This window comes from Nasonia vitripennis, chromosome 4, assembly GCF_009193385.2.
Source record: "Nasonia vitripennis strain AsymCx chromosome 4, Nvit_psr_1.1, whole genome shotgun sequence".
Taxonomy (NCBI): domain Eukaryota; kingdom Metazoa; phylum Arthropoda; class Insecta; order Hymenoptera; family Pteromalidae; genus Nasonia; species Nasonia vitripennis.
Window position 1 is genome coordinate 10522035 of NC_045760.1, and position 20717 is coordinate 10542751.

At 36.8% G+C, this 20717-nt stretch overlaps 2 protein-coding genes across 6 annotated transcripts; one reads left to right on the plus strand and one right to left on the minus strand.

Annotated features, from left to right (window-relative positions):
* Positions 1-523: 523 nt before the first annotated feature.
* Positions 524-9617, minus strand: LOC100117034 (NFX1-type zinc finger-containing protein 1). Of its 2 annotated transcripts, XM_001601329.6 has the most exons (18): positions 9204-9599; positions 8892-8968; positions 8403-8487; positions 7969-8019; positions 5302-7876; positions 4927-5215; positions 4334-4833; positions 3956-4273; positions 3585-3884; positions 3332-3493; positions 2952-3212; positions 2652-2877; positions 2421-2580; positions 2241-2352; positions 1946-2163; positions 1594-1871; positions 1229-1521; positions 524-1136 (listed from the first exon to the last, which is right to left on the minus strand). In XM_001601329.6, exons 2-18 carry the CDS (start codon positions 8893-8895, stop codon positions 735-737), a joined length of 6234 nt encoding a protein of 2077 aa, XP_001601379.1. In that variant the 5' UTR covers positions 8896-8968; positions 9204-9599; the 3' UTR covers positions 524-734. The 2 variants fall into 2 exon arrangements, with proteins under 2 accessions (XP_001601379.1, XP_003426945.1); XM_003426897.2 differs by lacking the exon at positions 8892-8968 and having other exon boundaries at positions 9204-9617.
* Positions 9618-10546: 929 nt separating this feature from the next.
* Positions 10547-19011, plus strand: LOC100116960 (NFX1-type zinc finger-containing protein 1-like). 4 transcript variants are annotated; one of them, XM_008210497.2, is made up of 17 exons: positions 10547-10583; positions 10662-10738; positions 11079-11172; positions 11644-14062; positions 14144-14420; positions 14548-15047; positions 15132-15452; positions 15524-15823; positions 15922-16080; positions 16149-16412; positions 16493-16721; positions 16802-16961; positions 17045-17156; positions 17238-17455; positions 17541-17818; positions 17934-18304; positions 18394-19011. In XM_008210497.2, exons 1-17 carry the CDS (start codon positions 10561-10563, stop codon positions 18805-18807), a joined length of 6216 nt encoding a protein of 2071 aa, XP_008208719.1. In that variant the 5' UTR covers positions 10547-10560; the 3' UTR covers positions 18808-19011. The 4 variants fall into 4 exon arrangements, with proteins under 4 accessions (XP_008208719.1, XP_032455824.1, XP_032455825.1 ...); XM_032599933.1 differs by having other exon boundaries at positions 10560-10738; XM_032599934.1 differs by having other exon boundaries at positions 10560-10738; positions 16493-16718.
* The last annotated feature ends 1706 nt before the right edge of the window (positions 19012-20717 follow it).

A 20717-nucleotide genomic window follows, 5' to 3' on the forward strand; every position in this document is an offset into this window, starting at 1 on the left:
AACTCCCTATGAGGTGAACAAAGTGGACCGATCATGCAATAAGTGAAAAAAGTTGAACTGTTTATCACGTTGCGATTAATCTTTAGAAGACCTAAAAATTATGAACGTTGTTAGAATAGTAAATAAGTTGTTCTAATTGTATATCTCTATGTCCACCGCAAAGTTAACCTAAGTTACCTATTAAGTACTCGGAATGATATAAAGGACAGTCGCGAACGGAAGTCATAATATATAAAATGCGAGTTGAAAAAAAACCGCGGCTTTCGGCGCGGGAAAGTATTTAAAATAAGCACAAATTTTTCGTAGGATATAAGTATAAATATTATTTGGAATTGAAATAGTACAATACGCTTTGTAAAGATGAAAACAAATGCAAATTGGTTGATAGACAGCTGTGCTTTTGCATATGGAACCGATTACGGAAATCATGCATCATTTTTTTAATATGAGTATAATTCAAGCAATTGACTGCATTAAGTAGAAACAAATTGACAAAAAGTTTAAAATATTACTAGAATGAAAGTGAGGTGAAAACATATTTATTTCAAACTTTCAACTGTATTACAGAAAATTCAATAGATATTTCTCTATGCTGAAGCCTATGCTGAAATATTAATATATTTTATATTCAAGTACCTATCAATAGATTTACTATTATATTAACATATTCCACACCGCAGAACTATTCTTTAACATAACATTCAGTTATCAAGCACAAAATTTATTTGCTAGTTTTATGGGTAATTTCCAGGCCAGGCAGATCGCGTAGCCCCATCGATTTCACTCGCAAGTCTATTATCGCTCAGTAGTCGATGTTGGGAGCCACCAATAGCAGCTCCACATTCAAAGCATTTACTTTGTTGCATAGCACCGCCACACTCGCCTATAGTATAAAAATGTCCATTAGGACACTTGAACCAGTGGCCCTGCTTGAAACCCATCGCTTTAACAATCATTTCTCGTTCTATTTTAAGTTCAGTGCTAAACAAATGCATTAAACTTTTTATTTCTTTTTTAACTTCATCTTCTAATTTATTTGTAAATCTATGAATACTTAAGAGTTTAGAAAGTGTTGTTCTAAATTCCCTTTTGTTTATTAAAGTAGAATATATGTAATCTTCTTTGCATAGTTCCACCTGACAAACAAGAAAAAGTACATATTATGGATCGCAAATACATTTTTATTTATCGAATTAGATTATTAGAGAGAATAGCAAACAAATCTTACCAGATAATTCAAACGTAAAAGCTCTGACTCAGTATCCTTGATAGATTGGCGAGTGATTTGCCAATTTTTTGGAAGAGATTCCACTAACATATTAACTTGCTGTTTCACATATTGATAAACAGAAGCATTGCGATTTTTGACATGCGACAATATTTTAAATATACGACTTATAATATCAAGGACGATACGGAAAGTTTCAATTTCTTGTCCGTTTAAAACTTGCTTTTTTTGATTCTGTACTGGAATTCCTCGATTCCACAAATCAGACAAATACTCTTTTAAGCTCGGAAATTCTACCCAAGTATTAATAAAAGTTTAAAAATATGATTTTCATTGTAAAATATGAATTGTAGCTAATAACTTACCTGGTAAAAATCTGTCAGCTGACATCATTCTTAATGTTGCGATATGTTCTAGTTGTTTCGTTTCTAAATTTTTCTGGTTATGTGAAAAATTCTTTTCTTTGATGCTCATCACATCTCTCAAATCACTCTTTATTTGATTCATTAATCTCATGCATTTTCTTATGGGCGTTTTGCATTTTGGACATACTTTCATCTGTACAAATTCGCTAAACTTTGTTACCCACTTTGTTAACCCTTCACTTTCTATGCAATGATTGCAATCTTCTAGGTATACAAATCTGTAAACAATTTTTAATTATTATTTGCAATAAAGTCTTAGAGATTATAAATTAACTGAAACATCAATTTATACCTTGCATCTTCTTCATCTTCATCACCAAAGAAAAGTTCTGTTAGATCATCTTTATTGCATATTCTACACAATGGCGGACAAGGATCGCCGCAAAATCCAACACACGGATGGCCACACTTTAATAGTTTTTTGCAAGGTTCATTACAAGGCTCTATATTACATGGTTCCGAGCATTGTTTCGAACATCGCCGATGTTCGCACCCCCAATCACATTTTTCCTATAAATGAGGAAGATTGATTATATGCTCTTTGATAATTAAAAAGATAGAATAATGTCTAAAAAATATTGCCTCACTTTGCAAGGTGTGCAGGGCATTCCACACTTCTGGGAACACTTACTATGACGGCATTTCAATTCACACTTCTTTTTACATGGCTGGCATTCCAGTCTACAGGGCACTTCACACCTAAAAATATAATTCCAAGTAACTTTTCAATTACACTAAACTATTAAATGAAAAAACACAATTATTACTGATGTCCACAAATAAGAATGTTATTGCAAGGCTCTGCACAGCTGATGTGCAATCGACCTTGCTTGCACGCTCCGCAAGTTCCCTTACACAAGTGCTTACATTCTAGTTCTTCTGTACATGAAGCCGTACAATATTTCAAAAGTTCTTGTGATTTTGGATCTATTTTGAAAAAAAAACAATTAATAATTTATCAAAATGAATTTTTCAAAAAAATTAATTTAATAACTCGCCAGTTGATTGTAGATAGCATGGCACTTCTAATACATGTCCACATAATCCAGGATTACGAAGTTTTACTTTAGCTTGACAATCTGTGGTGCAAGCATCTTTGCATCTGTTACTACAGGGGTGGCCACAATTTAATAGTTTTGTACATTTCTTACTGCACTTGGATGGAGAGGCTTCTTCGCAACATTTTACTTCTACGTCATGGCCGCAAGAGCTTCTTTTTATTACCTGAAAATTCATAATAACATTATCAATACTTGCACCTTTATGCCTTCAATACATGGAGTTAAGCTGAAACATACTTTATATTGACAGTTGAGACAGGGTTCGCAGCATTTATATAGACACTTATGGCCGCAAGTTCGTGGACGAGTACAAGGCCTTTCGCACTTGATGTCTTCTACATTATTAGAACATACGAATTGCTTATAGAAGTGCCTGCAGGAGCGAGTTTTTTCGACTAATATGGGACAAGGTCCGCATGGCTCGTGACATAGCTTCTTGCAGCGGTGATTTTTCTCGCAATTGCCGTACATTCGAGGGCATTCTCTGTAGCATTTATACTGAAATTAAGCAACCAGAAAATGCAGTTTAAAAATAAAATATTTACTAGTAAAACCAATTTCTAACTGCACAACAGGTGTAATTTTTTTTTTTTTTTTAAGAAACAATATGAAAATACCTGAAGATGCTCTGGATCTTTAGTAACGTGACACTTCAGTTCACAAACGTGACCACAAGGCAAACGATTTTCCTCGCAGGGGTGAGTGCATACAGCATCTTTAATAGGTAAATAGCAGGGCTTCTTGATGGCGTGATTACAGTCTGGTAGAATGGCATCGATCTGTTAGTCGCAAGTAATCAATTAGCATCAATTTAGTTTCTAACATCCATTATTACAAATCTAGATGAAGATGAAGGCTATAGAAAATTACCACGAAAGTACACGCAAACGTTTCAGGATCTGTTGAACATAGCATCTCCATGGTATGACCACATCGGAGTTTTCGCCTCACCTTAACTTTACAGGGCTTGCAACCCTGATAGCATCGCAATGGACAGAGATGATTGTTCGGGCACTTTATGGTGCATGGCTGTTTGCAAGAATACTCCTTATGTTCTCTGTCCAATATATGACAGACACTAGTACAAATATGTCCGCAACTCAAAGGTAAGTCACATTTTTTGGAGCAGCCGCCCTCTGGACATTTCTGAAAGTCTTGTAGGTCTTTTATCTAGAATAGAAAAAGCATTAGTGCCAAACTTCCTTGAAACGTTATTTTCAGTTTTCTTGGCAAAATTGTACCTGGGTAATCTGCTGAGGATGAATCTGACATCTTAACTCAAGAGCATTGCCTATTGCATTTTCCTCTTCCAAAACCTTTTTAATTTTGGGCCAGATAGTATTTTTTACCACTAAATCGTTCATATTACCCATGATGTACATGCCATCACGTGCACGCGATAATGCAACGCAAACTCTATTCTCCTCCTTGAGAAAGCCAGTATTCCCTTCACCATTGTTTCGAACAAGAGACAGAAGAATAATTTTATTCTCTTCGCCTTGATAGTTGTCCACTGTAGTCACTCGCATTTGTTTGAGAATAGTATAACGTCCTGTTTCCTGAAGAAGTATTTTATTTATTAATGTAGGTATGTTAAATTTTAATCAATAACAATTTACCTTCATAAGAGCAAAGAGTTGCCCCGTGTAAGTACAAAGAATAGTAATTTCTGAAGGGTTATAGCCCTGCTTAATGAGATACGTAGCAAAAGCTACCAAAAACACGCATTCGTGCTGGTTAGCATAACTTTCTTCGTTATTATGACTGCTTTCGTGATTCTCGTGGTGAAGAAAGAAAAGATTCTTCACCACACCTTTGATATTATCACGATTAAACACGGATTCGTGATTGTATAAGGTATCGTAGATCGACGGCGTTATCAGTTTAGCAAACTCTGGTCGCATACGGTGCTGGTGTGCGAGCTGTGTACAATCGCCCCTAGTTTTCACCATCCTCTCGAAGAGCGATATATTCAAGTTAAAATCTTTTCCCAATTTATAGACCGATGACTTTGGCCGCAACTGCTTATGGTCCCCTATGAGAATCGCGTGTTGACAGTGTTTAGTCATAGAGCAGACTACGTGGCCTTCCAAAATTTCAGCTGCTTCCTCCACCAGCACTTAAAATATTTTATAGATAAGACCCACATAAATGTTACTATTTCATCTAAATACAAATTAAATTATCATAGTTAAATTCAGTGGTAGTATACCTATCGGAGCCCGAAGGGCGCGCAGAGATAAATGCAGCTTAGCAGCTCCATTCGTTGTCAGCCCGACAATCAAGTGCTCCTTGAGCACATCTAAGTCGACGTATTGCTTAACCTCATTCAACCTTAAATTCAAGTGATGATACTCCCGCTCTAGCTTAGCCAATTCGTCCATCGCACTTTGGTGACTTATCAATACCCACTGCCAGTACGTCCTCCAGTTAGAATCGTTTGTTATATTACGACCTCGATCACGACGCGCACCGAGTAATGGATGCTGAGCTAAATATTGCTGAAAATTTCCATTACACATGATTCCTTTAACAGCTACAAATAACTAGCAGAGGTAAAATATATCAAAATAAGACTAATACTTACTTGCAAACGTAACCGCTGATTTGTTAACGTCATGCACATCTCTCTCCACTCTGGAGTCGGGTCAAATTGTAGGTCTTTATTTTCCGCAGCCATGCGTGTGTACTCCTCGATGTCTTCTCTGGTCTTTTCAAATTTAGCATTAATACTTTCTATGGGAAAAATCGGATCAAAATTATCGTCAACCTTAAAATCGTAATTTAATTCCAAATCATTATCCATATGGTTCTCATCGTCGTCGTAATATCCAGGGCCATCGTCCAACTGCTCCTGCACGGTTTTCGCCGGTTCCACGGGCTTCTTAAAACGCAAGTTCTGAACAATTTCTTCCCCCAAGAGCCACTTGACAAACTCCTCGTTTGAAGAAAATCTTAACACCTCCTCCCCGAGGTAATTCACTAGACAGGCTAAGGGTACAATAGCGTATGGTGTTTCTAACAGCTGAACATTCAAACGTGCCTTCTTCATTGAGCTTAGCACGGTCTCCAGTTCGTGTTTTGTCTCGTACATAACGGCTCTCGCGTCAGAGTGCTTAGGTGTACTCACAATCTTTCTACGCTCCATCAGGGTGTACTTCTTCATTTTCTCGCTTTTTGATCGGCTGCCTACGCGGACTATAGAATCGGTAAAGATAAGTATGCCCTCGAGAAACTGGTCCAGCGCATGATTTGTCAGACACACAACGACAATTGGCCCGAAACGCTTCCAGTGCTCGTGATTCGACAGTAGAGTGCTGACTATCTCAAGAGCGATGAAAGTCTTGCCGGTACCCGGCGGACCCTGAATCACTGCAAAATCCTGGGTCAAAGCGCATCTGAATGCCTGATACTGTGACTCATCCAGACCCAGCTGTTGAGCCGGTGGCCAGGGCTGACCTTGTGCAATGGGTAGCAACATATTTTTGTATTTTAATGTAGTACTGTAATTGCTTGTAAGATATCTTGGTGGTCGGGAGTTCCTATCTCCTTTAACTAGGTAGGGCTCCATTGGAAAATTATCTTCATTCATCTGCTGCAAAGCAGTGAGCACCGCCAGGTAAGGCTCAAAGTATATTTTCGACTCGAGCATGACGAAATCGATATCGTACATCTCTCGAGTTATGTTTGTTCCTCTACAAGGCTCCACAAGAAAGCAACCCTTCTCGAGTTGATTATCATTACGATCAATGATAGTAACAAAGAGGACAGTTCTAAAATTGTCGCTACTTAAGAGCAACAGACCGCCATACATAAAACGTTTTGTGCGTTTCCAATTTATGCCTTTTATTGTCCCGAAATTTAATTCGATTCCGACATTCTTCTCTTTAACATCAGGAGCTTTTAAATTTACTTTTTTATAGACGCGAACATCGCTGTTGCGATTTTTTTGAGAACCATGCAGATATTCTTGTATTCCACTACGCAAAGGAGAGATAAAATCTTCTCTCAACAAACGAAATTGAACATCCAAGTAATGCTCAACCGAATCGTAAGCATTTTCTACTCTACATTTGCGGTAGAATGGCGCTGTGTTTTGTAAATCTTGTATTGTTGGTATAACACTTAAGAGTCTGAAGTCTTCAGGTGGATCCCCTTCAACCAATTGTTCATCCGGACGAACCTCGCTGACTTTATTCTTTATTTTAATTCTCTTTATTTCTTCTTTTAAATCTTCAGACATGTTCATCAAAGAGTTTCTAATACTTTCCTCAACTTTAAAATTTTGCTCCGCTTCAATATTTGGTAACATCTTGGGTAATTTCTCCAAGACGATTGTCAATTCATCTCGAGCTTTTGTAGGCATAAGTTCAATTAATTTTTTGAAGAATTGAGCTAAGTTAGACCAGAATTTATTTTTATCATTATGATATAATCTGTTATTTTGTTTTTCCATTACTGTCTCAAAGGGCAATTTATTGAGGAAGTTTTGCAAACTGCTTAAGAATTTGGGAGAACAAGCATTGCTCAGAACGCTCGTTACCATTTCAGTAAAATTGGCTTGGCAAATATTGGTCAAAACTCGTAATGTCAGCACAAACATATCTGGTCTAATGTCATCATTTAAAAACTTTTCAAATTCATCTTTATGATTTACTATTGCTGCAGTTACATCATCACTATTTTTCTTACTCAAGTCATCTAAATATGTAAAGGTAAAATACTTTCTACTGGATTGATTATTTCTTTCGGATCTATTGTAACTGCTTTGTCTCCTTTGTCCTTGATTTTGTTGACTACCATTGCTTTCTCTTCTTTGATACTGTCCATTATTATTTTGATTTTCTTCTCTTCTTTGATGCTGTCCATTATTATTTTCATTTCCTTCTCTTCTTTGCTGTCTTTGATAAGGCTGATTATTTATACCAGCTCTTCTTTGCTGTCCTTGATAAGGCTGGTTATTTATACCATCTCTTCGTTGCTGTCTTTGGTTATTTGGATTGTTATGTCTTCCTCTCCCATACTGTTCTTGATTATTCTGATTCACGTTGCCATCTCTTCTTTGCACTCCTTGATCATTTTGGTTGATACCAACATGTCTTTGACGCTGTCCTTCATTATTTTGATTAATACCACCTTGCTGACCAAGTTGATGGTAATTTCTGTGGTAAATCAATAAATGATGTATTATTATCAGAGGTAAATAATTTTGAAATCAATAAAATGAGTTTTATTAAAATTTTAAAATATTTACATTAAGTTTTGATGTCCAATCAGTTCTGGTAGTCTTAATCGCTGATCCGTTCTGTTAAGAAATAATCATGTATTAATTAATTTTTTCCAAGGATACCCAGATGAATTTGAAAATTAATTTTGTTTTTATTATCATAAAATTTCTTATTACAAAAAATGTTTGACATTTATTTTGGCTATCTTCAGTCAACAAGAATAAATAACTAACATTTTTGAGAGAAAAAAAAACAAACTCCTCCTTAATTCAGGGGAAGTGCCTCTGCCAAAATGTAACTATTACAATTAATTATTTTTATAGTTAAACAAACTAGTGATATTTTATATTGTTTTAGTTCTTGCTATTTGCAAGCATTAAAGTGTCATTTACAAAATAGGAAATCAAAGATAAATTGTAAATAATAATAAATAATTCTGTTAGGTTTCTAATACACTTACAAATTTGGATACTGTAGACTGGCATAGTTATTAGCTAGGTTGACATTTCTCCCAGGGTCTCTTAGATTTTCATTACGATTGTTCCCTGAAGAAAAAAAATATTTGTTTGATTTCATATCATAATACGTCTAACAAATTTAAATAAACTTTATTTATAAATGTTATAGTACTGCGTGGCATAAATTCATCATGACAGTGGATTTATGCTAGACAGTACAATAATAACGCATGTATTTTTCAAGCCATATCTATAGGTATGTGCTATAAATGATGAATATGCTTTTATACAGAGAATATGGGGACCGGCACACATTATTATGAACCTTTGTATATTTTATATTATGTATATACACAAAGCTTTTGTATATATACACATATAGATGTATCAAAACGTAAACAAATCGTCAAAATCGTGAGTCCCAAAATGGACGATTGTGACATATGCAACTCTTAACACGAGAAAAAACATTCAATTCAGATCGCACTTACTCATGTTATCGCATAAAAATTGATTTTCTTATCGACGCACTTCAAACTCAGTTTACAGTCTTCAGACGGATTCGACTCTGCAGAAAACGAATGTATAAGTGTAGGTACTTACACTCTTTTGTCTTAGCAAATCTTCACGCATTTTCACGCAGTTAAAAAAAAATGACTTCCGAAACAAGCAAATAAGAGACATACAACTAAAAAGGATCTATACAAATTGTTTAATGCGCTGCACACTTTAAAGGAACAAAATAAGGAAACAAATAGTACTTCCAGTTTAAAATTTCACTAACAGCGCAAAAAAATATTTACCATTATTTGGCCGGTTTGGCGGTCGATTTGGCGGCCTCTGCATGATCGTCCCTTTATCACTGTCCTCTGTACATAAAAGCACTTTTTGAGCACATTCGCGATCAGCTTCTTCTTCGGAATAGTGCCAGAACACAAAGACGATACCAAGTAAAAGCAGCAAAATAATCATCTGCTGCTGCTTCGAGCGAGATTCACGACACGACTAGCGTTTTTCAGCGATTCGAAGCGAAACGACACGTAACTTGAAGCAAATTTTGCAGTAACCAGCGAGTCTCGAATCTCTTGTAGTATGTATAACGAATTCGTTTCGAAAGGAATACCCGAACTTCATCGTAGATAGCGGCCGTAGTGGGAGCAAAAATTTATACGCGTCAAAACTGCGCGGACAAGCCGTTATACCCGCCCCCCCCCCCCATATATTATAATCGTGTACGTTCCGCGATGACGATTGCAGTGCCACAGTATGCGAAATGGGTAGTAGTTTGCGCGGGAAATTCAAAATTTGGACAAAAAAAATAGTCAAAAAATGCTAGAACGAATGTAATGAATTTTTATAAAATATATAAAGTTATTTCATTGTTATTAAATATTCTTATGTTAAAATAAAGGTGATTCCTAAAGAAAATAATTATTTTTTAGAACTTTTATTCATAAATGAGTACAAGTTTGTACAAAATACAATTTTAATATAATTTTGTACAACCGAAATACAAACTCTGCTTCTCCAAAATGTTAGCTTAAAAATCTCTTATTATAAAATAATAGTTATTCATATTCAGGATCTAGATACTCTGTGTTATACTCGATATCTTTGTCAATCTCTAAGTCTTCGGTAGCATTTTCAACTTGTGGACCTGTTCTAAGCTGCATAAATGCAGCAGCGATATCAGTACACAGCTTTTCCATTGCACTTGTAATTTGTGCAAATCCTGTTTCCAGGATTACATTTTGATTTTGAAAGCACTGGAGTAATCCTGTTGATAAATTTGAAATAATGAGATCACTCTCTTTGACCATGGATAGCTGATGACTGGATCACATTTCCAGAAAGCAGAGAGGAAAGACAGCAAGTTAGCAACGGGTAAAACATCTCAAAGCCATAAGTTTAATTACCAAAATTGTATTTTGTAATAAAAGTTCTAAAAATAAGTTACCTACAGAATTACTTTCTTTTCACATTGTAACCTTAATTTTATAATTAAAAATAATATTATACATTTAGAACAAGTTCTTTCCAGCATTTAAAAAAATTTTTTGTCCAGTTTTTGAATTTCCCGCGCAAACTACTACCCATTTCGCATACTGTGGCACTGCAATCGTCACCGCGGAACGTACACGATAAACTCGTTTATCGTATATGAGCGGTGAGCAACCCCCCTGGTATGTATCGTATGTATGCCTTTTTCAAATATTTCTCTTGCAGTTTGCTGTTTGTGCTATCGTCAGTCGATTGTTTAGGCGCCGTCTTCGTACATGGCTTTCATCTTTTGTTGCGTGGACGATTAGAAAAATCATACTACAGCTAGTGCAGATACGTACGTATATTTTTAAATATTGTAAATAAGCTTTTTGCTAAATAATGAAAAACGCATTACTAAACATCAAACTAAAATTATAAATCACACGAGGATTACGAGTCTCAATCGTTCTCGCATATTCTGCGAAAAAAGCTGCAAACACATACATACGACTCCCTCAAAACAAAGCAAACTCGCGAGAGTCGCAGTGCGCTACAGAGTATATAATAAAGTATACCTATAAGTATATGCGTTCGGTAGTGTAATCCACATTTTTGTAGAAATTCACATTTTATTATTTATTCGCATTAGATCAAATATTAATTTTTTTAATTTTACTGCATGCAAATTTGTACAGATGACGGCGGCAAGGAAATGGCAGCAGTCGATGATACAATAACAACCAATACGTCGAAGAACGTATATAAATGTCCGAAGACCACCACAGTCGCGTAAGTGAAATAATTGAATAAGTTTTGATAAATGTCGTCAAAGCCAAACAGTGTATGCGTACACTGTTATACTTTATTAGTCACATCGGTATATATCTACATCTGCTATTGATAAAATTTCTTAGAACAGGCGAGATAAAACTGTGTAACCGGATGTTGTTGCAGTTTTTTTTACTATACCTATACTGCGAAGTTTTCAGGTAGTTTTCGTTATAGTCTTTTTAATTATTATCACAATTAAAAATGGCATTTCACATGAACATTAATTAAAATTATTCAATTGAATAGTTACGTTGTACCGCGTATGATTTATAATAATAATAATAATAATAGTAATAATAATATATCAAACCATCTTTAATTAATTATTTTCTTTGCTATTATACAATGTCGAACAACGGGCTTCGTCAATAACTGAGAACGCGATCATAAGTTTTATTTAGCAATTACTGATCTTAAATTTTTCGGCAGTCAAAACCAAGCGAATTGGAGATCCCGAAACGCCGGCCAAAGCTCGGGGACTGCTCAAAGAACGAAATCATGGCGAAATAATAAACGAGGCGAGGACAGCACACGACAAACTTTCAACACCAGTCATCGAAGCTACGAACAAAGTTCCCACTACAAACGACGAGAGCCGCATTATGGCAGGAACGACGTTGAAAAAAAGAATCCTGGCACCGAAAGAAACTCCACCGCAGAGCATAAGTTCACGTTCAAGTACCTACAGGACTTGAGCCAAAAGGACAGCAACGAAGTCATTTCAGCACTGGCTTCGAAAAAAACAGATTTTGAACAGTTTCTTTTGGATGTACCCTCGGAGCTCATGGCAATAACTATACGAGTTCTGGGCAACGTCTGTCGCGCGAATTTCGAGGATACCGTTACGCGTATTCTTGTACCAACTCTATCCAGCCATTTTCTGGATAAATTAGACGACTATCTGCTAAGACTACCCTACGAGAAAGAAGTCGAAAAGCGAAAAAACAAGCTTTACCACGACGACGTTGGCAGGTTCTGGACGGATCTGACTGATTTCTTCAAGAAGTTGATCGAACTTTTGCCGAGCAAAGCTTGCGATGGGCTGAGGCCGATTCTAGAGAAGATCGGCACGATCTTCGAATTCATAGATAAGTTTCAGAAGGACTGTAGAATCGACGAGAAGGTAAAGCGGGTAGCCTTGACTTTGCATGAAATTTTGGAAGCAGAAGTTAAGAGGATCGAGGAGAAGTCCAAGGCCACTCGCAAGCCGATCGTTGCCGCTGAATTGGAAACGGAAAATCCACCGGATGACTACAGGGAACTCAGCGTTATCCCAACGCTAAAAGACATGATTAACGACAAGCCATTCATAAGAAAATGCAAGATAAACGAACCGTATAGCTCGGTTGATCACTATTTGGACGTTCAGTTTCGTCTGCTGAGAGAAGATTTTGTATGTCCTTTGCGCAGCGGCTTGAAAGAGTATCTGAACCCCAATCCGCAAAAGTACCGCAACAACGACCTAAGGATATATAGAAGAGTGACGTTACTGAGTCCCGGCGTACAGGACAACACCGTAGGTGTCACGGTGTCTTTTCCCCCGATGAGCCATGTAAACTGGCGACAATCAAAGCGATTGATATACGGTGGACTTGTACTACTGAGCAACGATCATTTCAAGACCATCCTATTCTTTACAGTCGCCTACCGCGACGAGAAAGAGTTGGCGAAAGGTCGAATCCTAATGGAACCGTGCGAAGGTACTGTGATTACTCGAGATATGTACAACAGTACATACGTCATGTTGGAGTCGAAGATATACTTTGAGCCATACTGGGCTGTTCTGAATGCCATGAAACATCTGACAGAGAACGATTTCCCGATGAGAAAGTATCTTATAGACGCCGATAATACCAGAAGGTTACCCGAGTATATCAGGGATGTTGATTCACTATTCTACAAGTACACTCGCCTACCAGTGGCCTATGACAAAGTATGGCCTAATGCCAAGAGTTTCAATATGGACGAGACACAGTTGAATGCCTTCAGATCGGCTCTTACCCAGGAGTTTTCGTTGATCCAAGGTCCTCCGGGCACTGGTAAGACTTTTATCGCTTTGGAAATAGTGGGTACGCTCCTGAATAATCAAGACTACTGGAAAAATTATGGACCGATTGTTGTTATCTGTTTAACAAATCACGCACTTGATCAGTTTCTGGAAGGTGTTTTGAAATATACGAAAAAGGTTGTTCGCGTTGGCAGCCGGTCTCAAAACGAGGCATTAAAGCCATACACATTAATGGAAAGAAGGAAAGCTATGTATTCCTATGGCTCGACTGATGCCGGTAGTATGATGTATTACGTAAAGCATGACATGGAATACATTTTGAGAAACATTCAGAAGACTCTGTTGCAAATTTCTTATTTGAATCTTCCCGACGCTATCGTACCTCTAGATCTACTCAAGGAAAATTGCAACAATCCAATCTTGCAGGATTTTGAGTCCAATCAGGACTTATTGAGCTGGCTTATTGAGGCTGACATAAACCCTTATTCAATGAGCCTGGATTCAGGTTTCAATTTGGCCGACTACAACAAAGAAGAACAGCAGGTGACAACCGATATAAAAACAGAATATCAAAGCATTGACAATATACCCGAGTTTGAAAAATATCACAAGAAATCTGTAATGGATGATGACTTGGAATTGAATGAAGTATTTGAAGTTGATCGTGAATCGAAACCTATGTTTCCGTTACGCAAAGTCAATATCGCTATGACATATATTCAAAAAGAACTAATTGATTATAAAAATAAGCAAGACAAAAATGATGCCCCCTTTGACCCGGTTATCCAAGAGTTTCACAAGCGTCTTGATATTTTAACCAACATTAAACAGTTAGTTCAGGTATGCGTAGACTGATTAAAACATATACTCGATTCGACAAGAACTAGTGCGAATGTTAAAAAGTATTTTGTAATTTTGCAGCAAGAGCTGAAACAACACTCAGTTATTAATCCCAATCGCGTGAAATCCAATGACATATACTGGGAAAGTTACTGGTACTGGGTAAAAGATAGTTACGAGAATGCGATGAATCGACTGCATCAACTGGAAGAGGAATATCGACAAACTCTTTTGAGATTGAAAGATGCCAAACAGCTGGTTGATCTACATACTCTAAAACATCATAAAATCGTTGGAATGACAACGACAGGCGCTGCCAAGATATATTCAAGTATACAAGCACTTCACGCCCCTATAGGTGATTCTAAAGTTCAAAAAATACATCTTTCCTTTCAACAATTTAGCGATCGCTTTGATGAATAATCGAATAAAAAATTAGAATCTACAAAAAACCTTAAAGATCTTATCATTATTTAATTTTTCAGTGTTGGTGGAGGAGGCAGCAGAAATTCTCGAGTCCCACGTTGTGTGTTCGCTGGCAAGGAATTGCCAGCAAGTTATTCTAATTGGAGACCATAAGCAGTTGCAGCCAAAAGCATCAGTTTACAAACTAGGAAAAAATTACAATTTGAATATATCGCTATTCGAAAGAATGGTCAGAATAATGGGAGATTGCACCCAACTGGGCTATCAGCACCGGATGCGTCCGCAGTTCGCCAAATTGATAACTCCGGCGATCTACAAAAAACTTTACAATCACGAAGTGGTGCTCGATTACCCTGACGTCGCAGGATTGGAGAAAAATCTGTTCTTTCTCAATCACGTTCAACGGGAAGAAAATCACGACATGGACGACAGTTGGACAAACCGTCATGAGGCTGAATTTTTAGTCGCTTTTGCCAGGCATCTGGTGTTACAGGGATATAGTACTAAGGATATTACGATACTGTGTACGTATACTGGGCAGCTATTTACTCTTACAAAGGTGATTTTTTATTTGCAGAAAATATAATTTTATATAACACAGTAACGTTATATGATTAATTAACAAATATTTACGAGTGTTTAGGAAAAAAGTCGTTATTCATCGATCCTCCAGGATTTGCGTGTGACGACAGTGGACAACTTCCAAGGAGAGGAGAACAAAATTATCCTCCTATCTTTAGTGCGGAATAACGGGGAAGGCAATATTGGATTCCTAAAAGAAGAGACCAGAGTCTGTGTCGCATTATCTCGTGCCCGTGAAGGACTTTACATTATGGGAAACATGGACGATCTTGTGGTAAAAAATAATATTTGGCCACAAATCAAAAGCGTACTTGAAGATGAGAATGCCATAGGCGATGTACTTCGATTGCGTTGCCAGATTCACTCAGAGCAGCTGGTCGAGGTAAACATTTGTAAAACTCTGCCATTGTTTTTATGCCTTATAACTCATGCAATATCCGTTCCACGCAATAGGTTAAAAACGCCAAGGATTTCCAAGAATCTCCAGAAGGCGGTTGTTCGAAGTTGTGTGGGGTTGACATGCCCTGCGGACATCCATGCCTCAGTGTTTGTCATATGCGCGATCGAGAGCACAAGGAATTTTCATGCAGACAACCTTGCTTGAAGGCTTGTTCTTTTAATCATCCCTGTCCACTGCTTTGTTACGAGGGTTGTAAAGCCTGCAAAGTTAAGGTCGAGTGCGAACTACGTTGCGGACATACCGTAGAAATGTCTTGTTCAAGTGACCCCGATACTTTTCCGTGTTACATTCAGGTATGTTATGATAAAACCGCTTTTGCTTCATATAAATTTCTACATACATTTTATTTAGAACATCTATTTTCGAAGCCAACGTTATTCCGTAATTTCAGGTTGAGACCACCTTACCTGATTGTAAACATCAAATTCAAAAATTCTGTCATTTTGCTGATGAATTGTGCAGCTGCACTTATCCATGCGATAGCCGCTTGCCTTGTGGCCACACATGCAAACACACCTGTCACGTTAACAAAGATCCTGATCACATAGAAGTATGTTCTTCTGATTCATTCATCTTTTTTTTCATTTGACTAAAAATCCGTGCATTTTCTTTATGTAGTACAAGTGCTCAAAGGACTGCGCTAAAACATACGTTGGCTGCGACAATGGTCATCCATGCAAAAAGAAATGCTTCGAAGAGTGTGGATTGTGTCCAATAAAAGTGGAAAAAACTCGTTCATGTGGACATTTTTACAAGCAGGCTCAGTGCGGCGAAGATTTGGAAAAGCAGCCATGTGTTAGACCTTGCAAACGGGATATACCAACTTGCGGTCACAAGTGCAAACAGCTCTGTTGTGATCCCTGTGGAAAGTGTGAGATAATTGTTAGTAACATGAAAATAGCTTTATAACATAAGAAATAGAAATATTATTCAATGTTAGTCACGTTTAAATAACGTTGTAGGTGGAGAAGAAAAGCATCAAATGCGGTCACACATTAAAAATCAAGTGTTGTAACGAAGCCGAACCTTCGAAATGCAACGGCAAATGTCCAAAGACTTTACCGTGCGGTCATCCATGCACTAAAAAATGCAAAGATCAGTGTACCACAAAATGTCAAATAATGGTAAAACTCAATGAGCCTGGATTATGTGGTCACGCATTTGAAGTGCCATGTTTTCTACAGAGCAGTGGCAAGTAGTTCCAAAATTTGTTTTTCATTGAACGACGTTAAAACTTGAAGGATCAATTTTATTTTTCTTATTATTCATAGATCCAAAGTCTGAAGACTTATTAAAGTATTGCAAGGAATCGTGCAAAACGAAATTGGCATGCCAGCATTATTGCAAAGGGAATTGCGGAGAATGCCAACAAGGACGGATGCACATCTTTTGCGCCGAACCTTGCGGCTTCCCACTTGTTTGTGGGCATTTGTAATTAGATTTTATATTTTTACACGTTTCCATGCTATTAATTTTGAAGTTTTCACAACGCAACACAATTTCTTCGATTTTAGATGTGAAGATCCATGCCGAGAACAATGCAAATCGTGTAAACGAAACTGCGAGCTTCAGTGCCAACATAGCAAATGCAAAAATAAGTGTGGAATGCCGTGTTCACCTTGCATTGTTAGTTGAACTGATTATTGAAAAATATTATGATAAAATTAACGTAAAACTTTTAGACACTGAATTCAATTTGCTTTGCAGGAAAAATGCGCACTAGGGTGTGAACACAAAAAATGTAAAAAACGCTGTTCAGAGATTTGCAATATTGAGCCATGCATGGAATTATGTAAAAAAAAATTAAAATGCGATCATCCGTGTGTTGGATTCTGCGGCGAACCTTGTCCACCATTGTGTAGAATTTGTAACAAGGATGAATTAACGGAACTTTTATTTGGCGATGAAGATGATCCCGATGCAAGGTATTAGTTGCTTTATACCCGTTTAAATGCATTATTTATTTATTGTATACTATATTAAATAACGAATGATTTGCAACGGTCACAGATTCGTATTTTTGGAGGACTGTAAACACTGTATAGAGAGTTCAGGACTTTCAAAGTGGTTAGAACTGGACAACGACACTATTAAAGTCAAGACATGTCCAAAGTGCAAAACGCCAATAAAAAAATGTGCACGTTTAATGAATCAAATAAAGAAAGATTTAAATGACGTACAGTTGGTAAAGAAGAAAGTGTTTTATGGCCAATACGAAGATTTAGGAAAGATTCAAAGAAAGCGTCTCGAGACCGTGAAGAATATGCTCAAGCATGCGACGGTTTCAGGTACTTAGTATATATTTAAAAAATATGTACATGGTAGCATTTCATAAATATACCAGGCAATGGTAATAGCTATATATTCATGTTATTAACACAATTGTAATTATTTGCTTTTTAGTCCATCCTGCAATCCAAAAATTTTTATACAATCTACGAGACAGATTAACATTTGTACGAAACCGAAGACGGCAAATTTTAAGCGCACAGGACGTTGATACTTGTCGAGTTATAGTAGATATCATAAATCATATGATTGAAATACTGAGTACTATTGAAGAAACACTCCATCAAATGTCCTTGGAGAAATGGAAGAAAAATTTTATTTCAGGCTATTCACCGGTTCCTACATTTCGTGATTATAAGATCACTTATAAATTTATTGAAATTCAAATTTTAATTATTTTAGAATCAATTTCATCATGCACTTGGCACTTACCTAAACAAAGACTCGAAGATATCGAACTAGAACTTTTACGTCTGCATTATATGGCGAGTATACTATAAAGTAAACGTTTATTAGCTTTCAGCTACAAATAATGATTTCTTGACTAACCAAAGCTACTATGCTTACTTTACAGGCTGCATTATGCATCGCAGATCTTAAATTTAGAAAATATATATTAGCTAGCTTCTTGGTTGAATACACAAAAAAATATGATGTGGTACTAAAAAAATTATCATGTATCAAACGGTTTGAAAAAAAGGTTCAGTCAGAGGTACTGGATGCGTTGAACAATCTGCAGAATGAGGAAAAAACTGCCGTCATTGAGAAATGTATGATCGTGCAAGCGATGGGTTTCAAGCAGGGTCACTGGTACAAGTGTCCCAACGGACATCCCTATGTCATAGGTGAATGTGGCGGCGCGATGGAAGTCGCCAATTGCAACGAGTGTGGAGCAAAAATTGGCGGTACTGACCATCGTTTACTTGGCAGTAATCAGTTAGCAAGCGAAATGGACGGCACTGCAATAAATCCAGCTTGGTCTTGGTAAGGGAAGCGTCGGAAACTTATAATAGTTAACTTTTATTAGTTTGTACGTTTTATTATTTTTTATTTCTATAATTATCATGGTTTGCATCATAGTTATTTTAGCAATAGGTTGTAAAAATGTTAGGATCCAAACTGTATTTGATATGTTTTATGTAACATTTTTATGCAACTGTTTACAATAAAATTGGACTCCTACATAATATAACTATGTAATTGCATTCATTTTATATCGCTTCGTCATATGTAAAATATATAATAAATTGTGCCTGCCACTGCAATAGAAATGAACTATAAGTTATTGAGTGTGTCTCCGCGGCCGATATCGCGTACGCGAAATGTAATTTAGCGTGCGCGAAAACTTTGTAGCGTGTGCGAAATCAACTAACAAATTTTCCGGGAAAATTTCGCGTGCGCTACTAATCAACCTTTCGCGTACGCTAGATCTTTCGCGCACGCTAGATATAAACTTTTCGGGCACGTTAGTATTTTTAAGAGCAATTCTTTCGCGTACGCTAAAGTGCTCCAAATTTTCTTATAAGAAGCAAACGGAGTACTTATACATAGAGATGTTCCATTCATCCTTCATAAGTCACTCCTGTTGCTTCTTTTATATATAGGAAATGTAGAGCACTTTAGCGTACGCGAAAGAATTGCCTAAACAAGAAAAACTCTAGCGTATGCGAAAATCTCTCGCTCCATCTCTCATACAAGTACTCCGTTCGCTTCTTACAAGAAAATTTGGAGCACTTTAGCGCACGCGAAAGAATTGCTCAAAAAAAAAAAAAAAAGTTCATTTATACCACTCTAACCTCAAAATATGCAAACTTTAATTGCAACTTTCGGCTCCCGTGGTATAATATATACTATTCTAGCGCACGCGAAAGGTTGATTAGTAGCGTGCGCGAAACATTTTCCGGAAAATTGTCTATGGTTTTCGCGTACGCTAAAATTTTCTCGCGTACGCGATATCGGCCGCGGAGACACACTAAGCTATTATACTTTGTACATCTTCATCCTCTGTTGCGCTGCAATAAAAATATCTTTTTCAAATAAGATATAATACAACACCCCTGTAAATGCACATACTGTTCATGGCGTGTTTTTTTAAAATAATTATATCAACATTTATTGAAATTCAACACAAATATACAACAATAATAATTATGTCTTATAAGTACATAATTTCAAGTTCTGCGCACTTCGAAACTCGCGGGAAATTAGTGCGAACCTTTATAAGTATTGGGCTCGTGTTTGATGCAGATTGCAGCTCAAGCGCGCTTGATTATGATTGTGCCGCCGCTTGCCGCTATATACCTACTTATTTATATTATAATGTATATAGTATCTCCCTATTGGGAGTTTAAACTTGGTTCGCGCGCTTGAAGGTTAACAAAGATGGCGGCCAGAAAGTCTCCGAAATACACACAGGGCTCTTATGGAGCTTCATTGAAAAATATAGAATTATAAACTTTTACATGATAAAAAATCTTGTCAGTGTCCTTACACACTCCGTGTGAATAGAGTGAGGCTACACTGTCGTCAAGAAACATGATAGAAGGCCAGACCGTTATAAATTCTGGCATGATTAACGTGTATGGTACTCCGTAAAAGCTCCAGAAAAAATTGAGCTGTATTCATTAGTTTTACAAACAAGTTCTTCGAAATCCAAGCCTTAGATAAGGCTTGGAATTATTATTAAAATGAAAACGATAAAAATGACGTAGAAGTGGTAGTTAAAATGGACTGTACGTACTCTTGCTCAGATACTCAAAATAAATTTTTTAAAGTGAATTTGTAGTAAATATCGTTTCTTTGCTAAGTACTTAAGTAAAAACTCAATGACAGAGTTTCTGCATTTTGGAATTACAGTCCTCGAGGAACGAATGAGTGCCGCAGACTATTTTTTTAGTA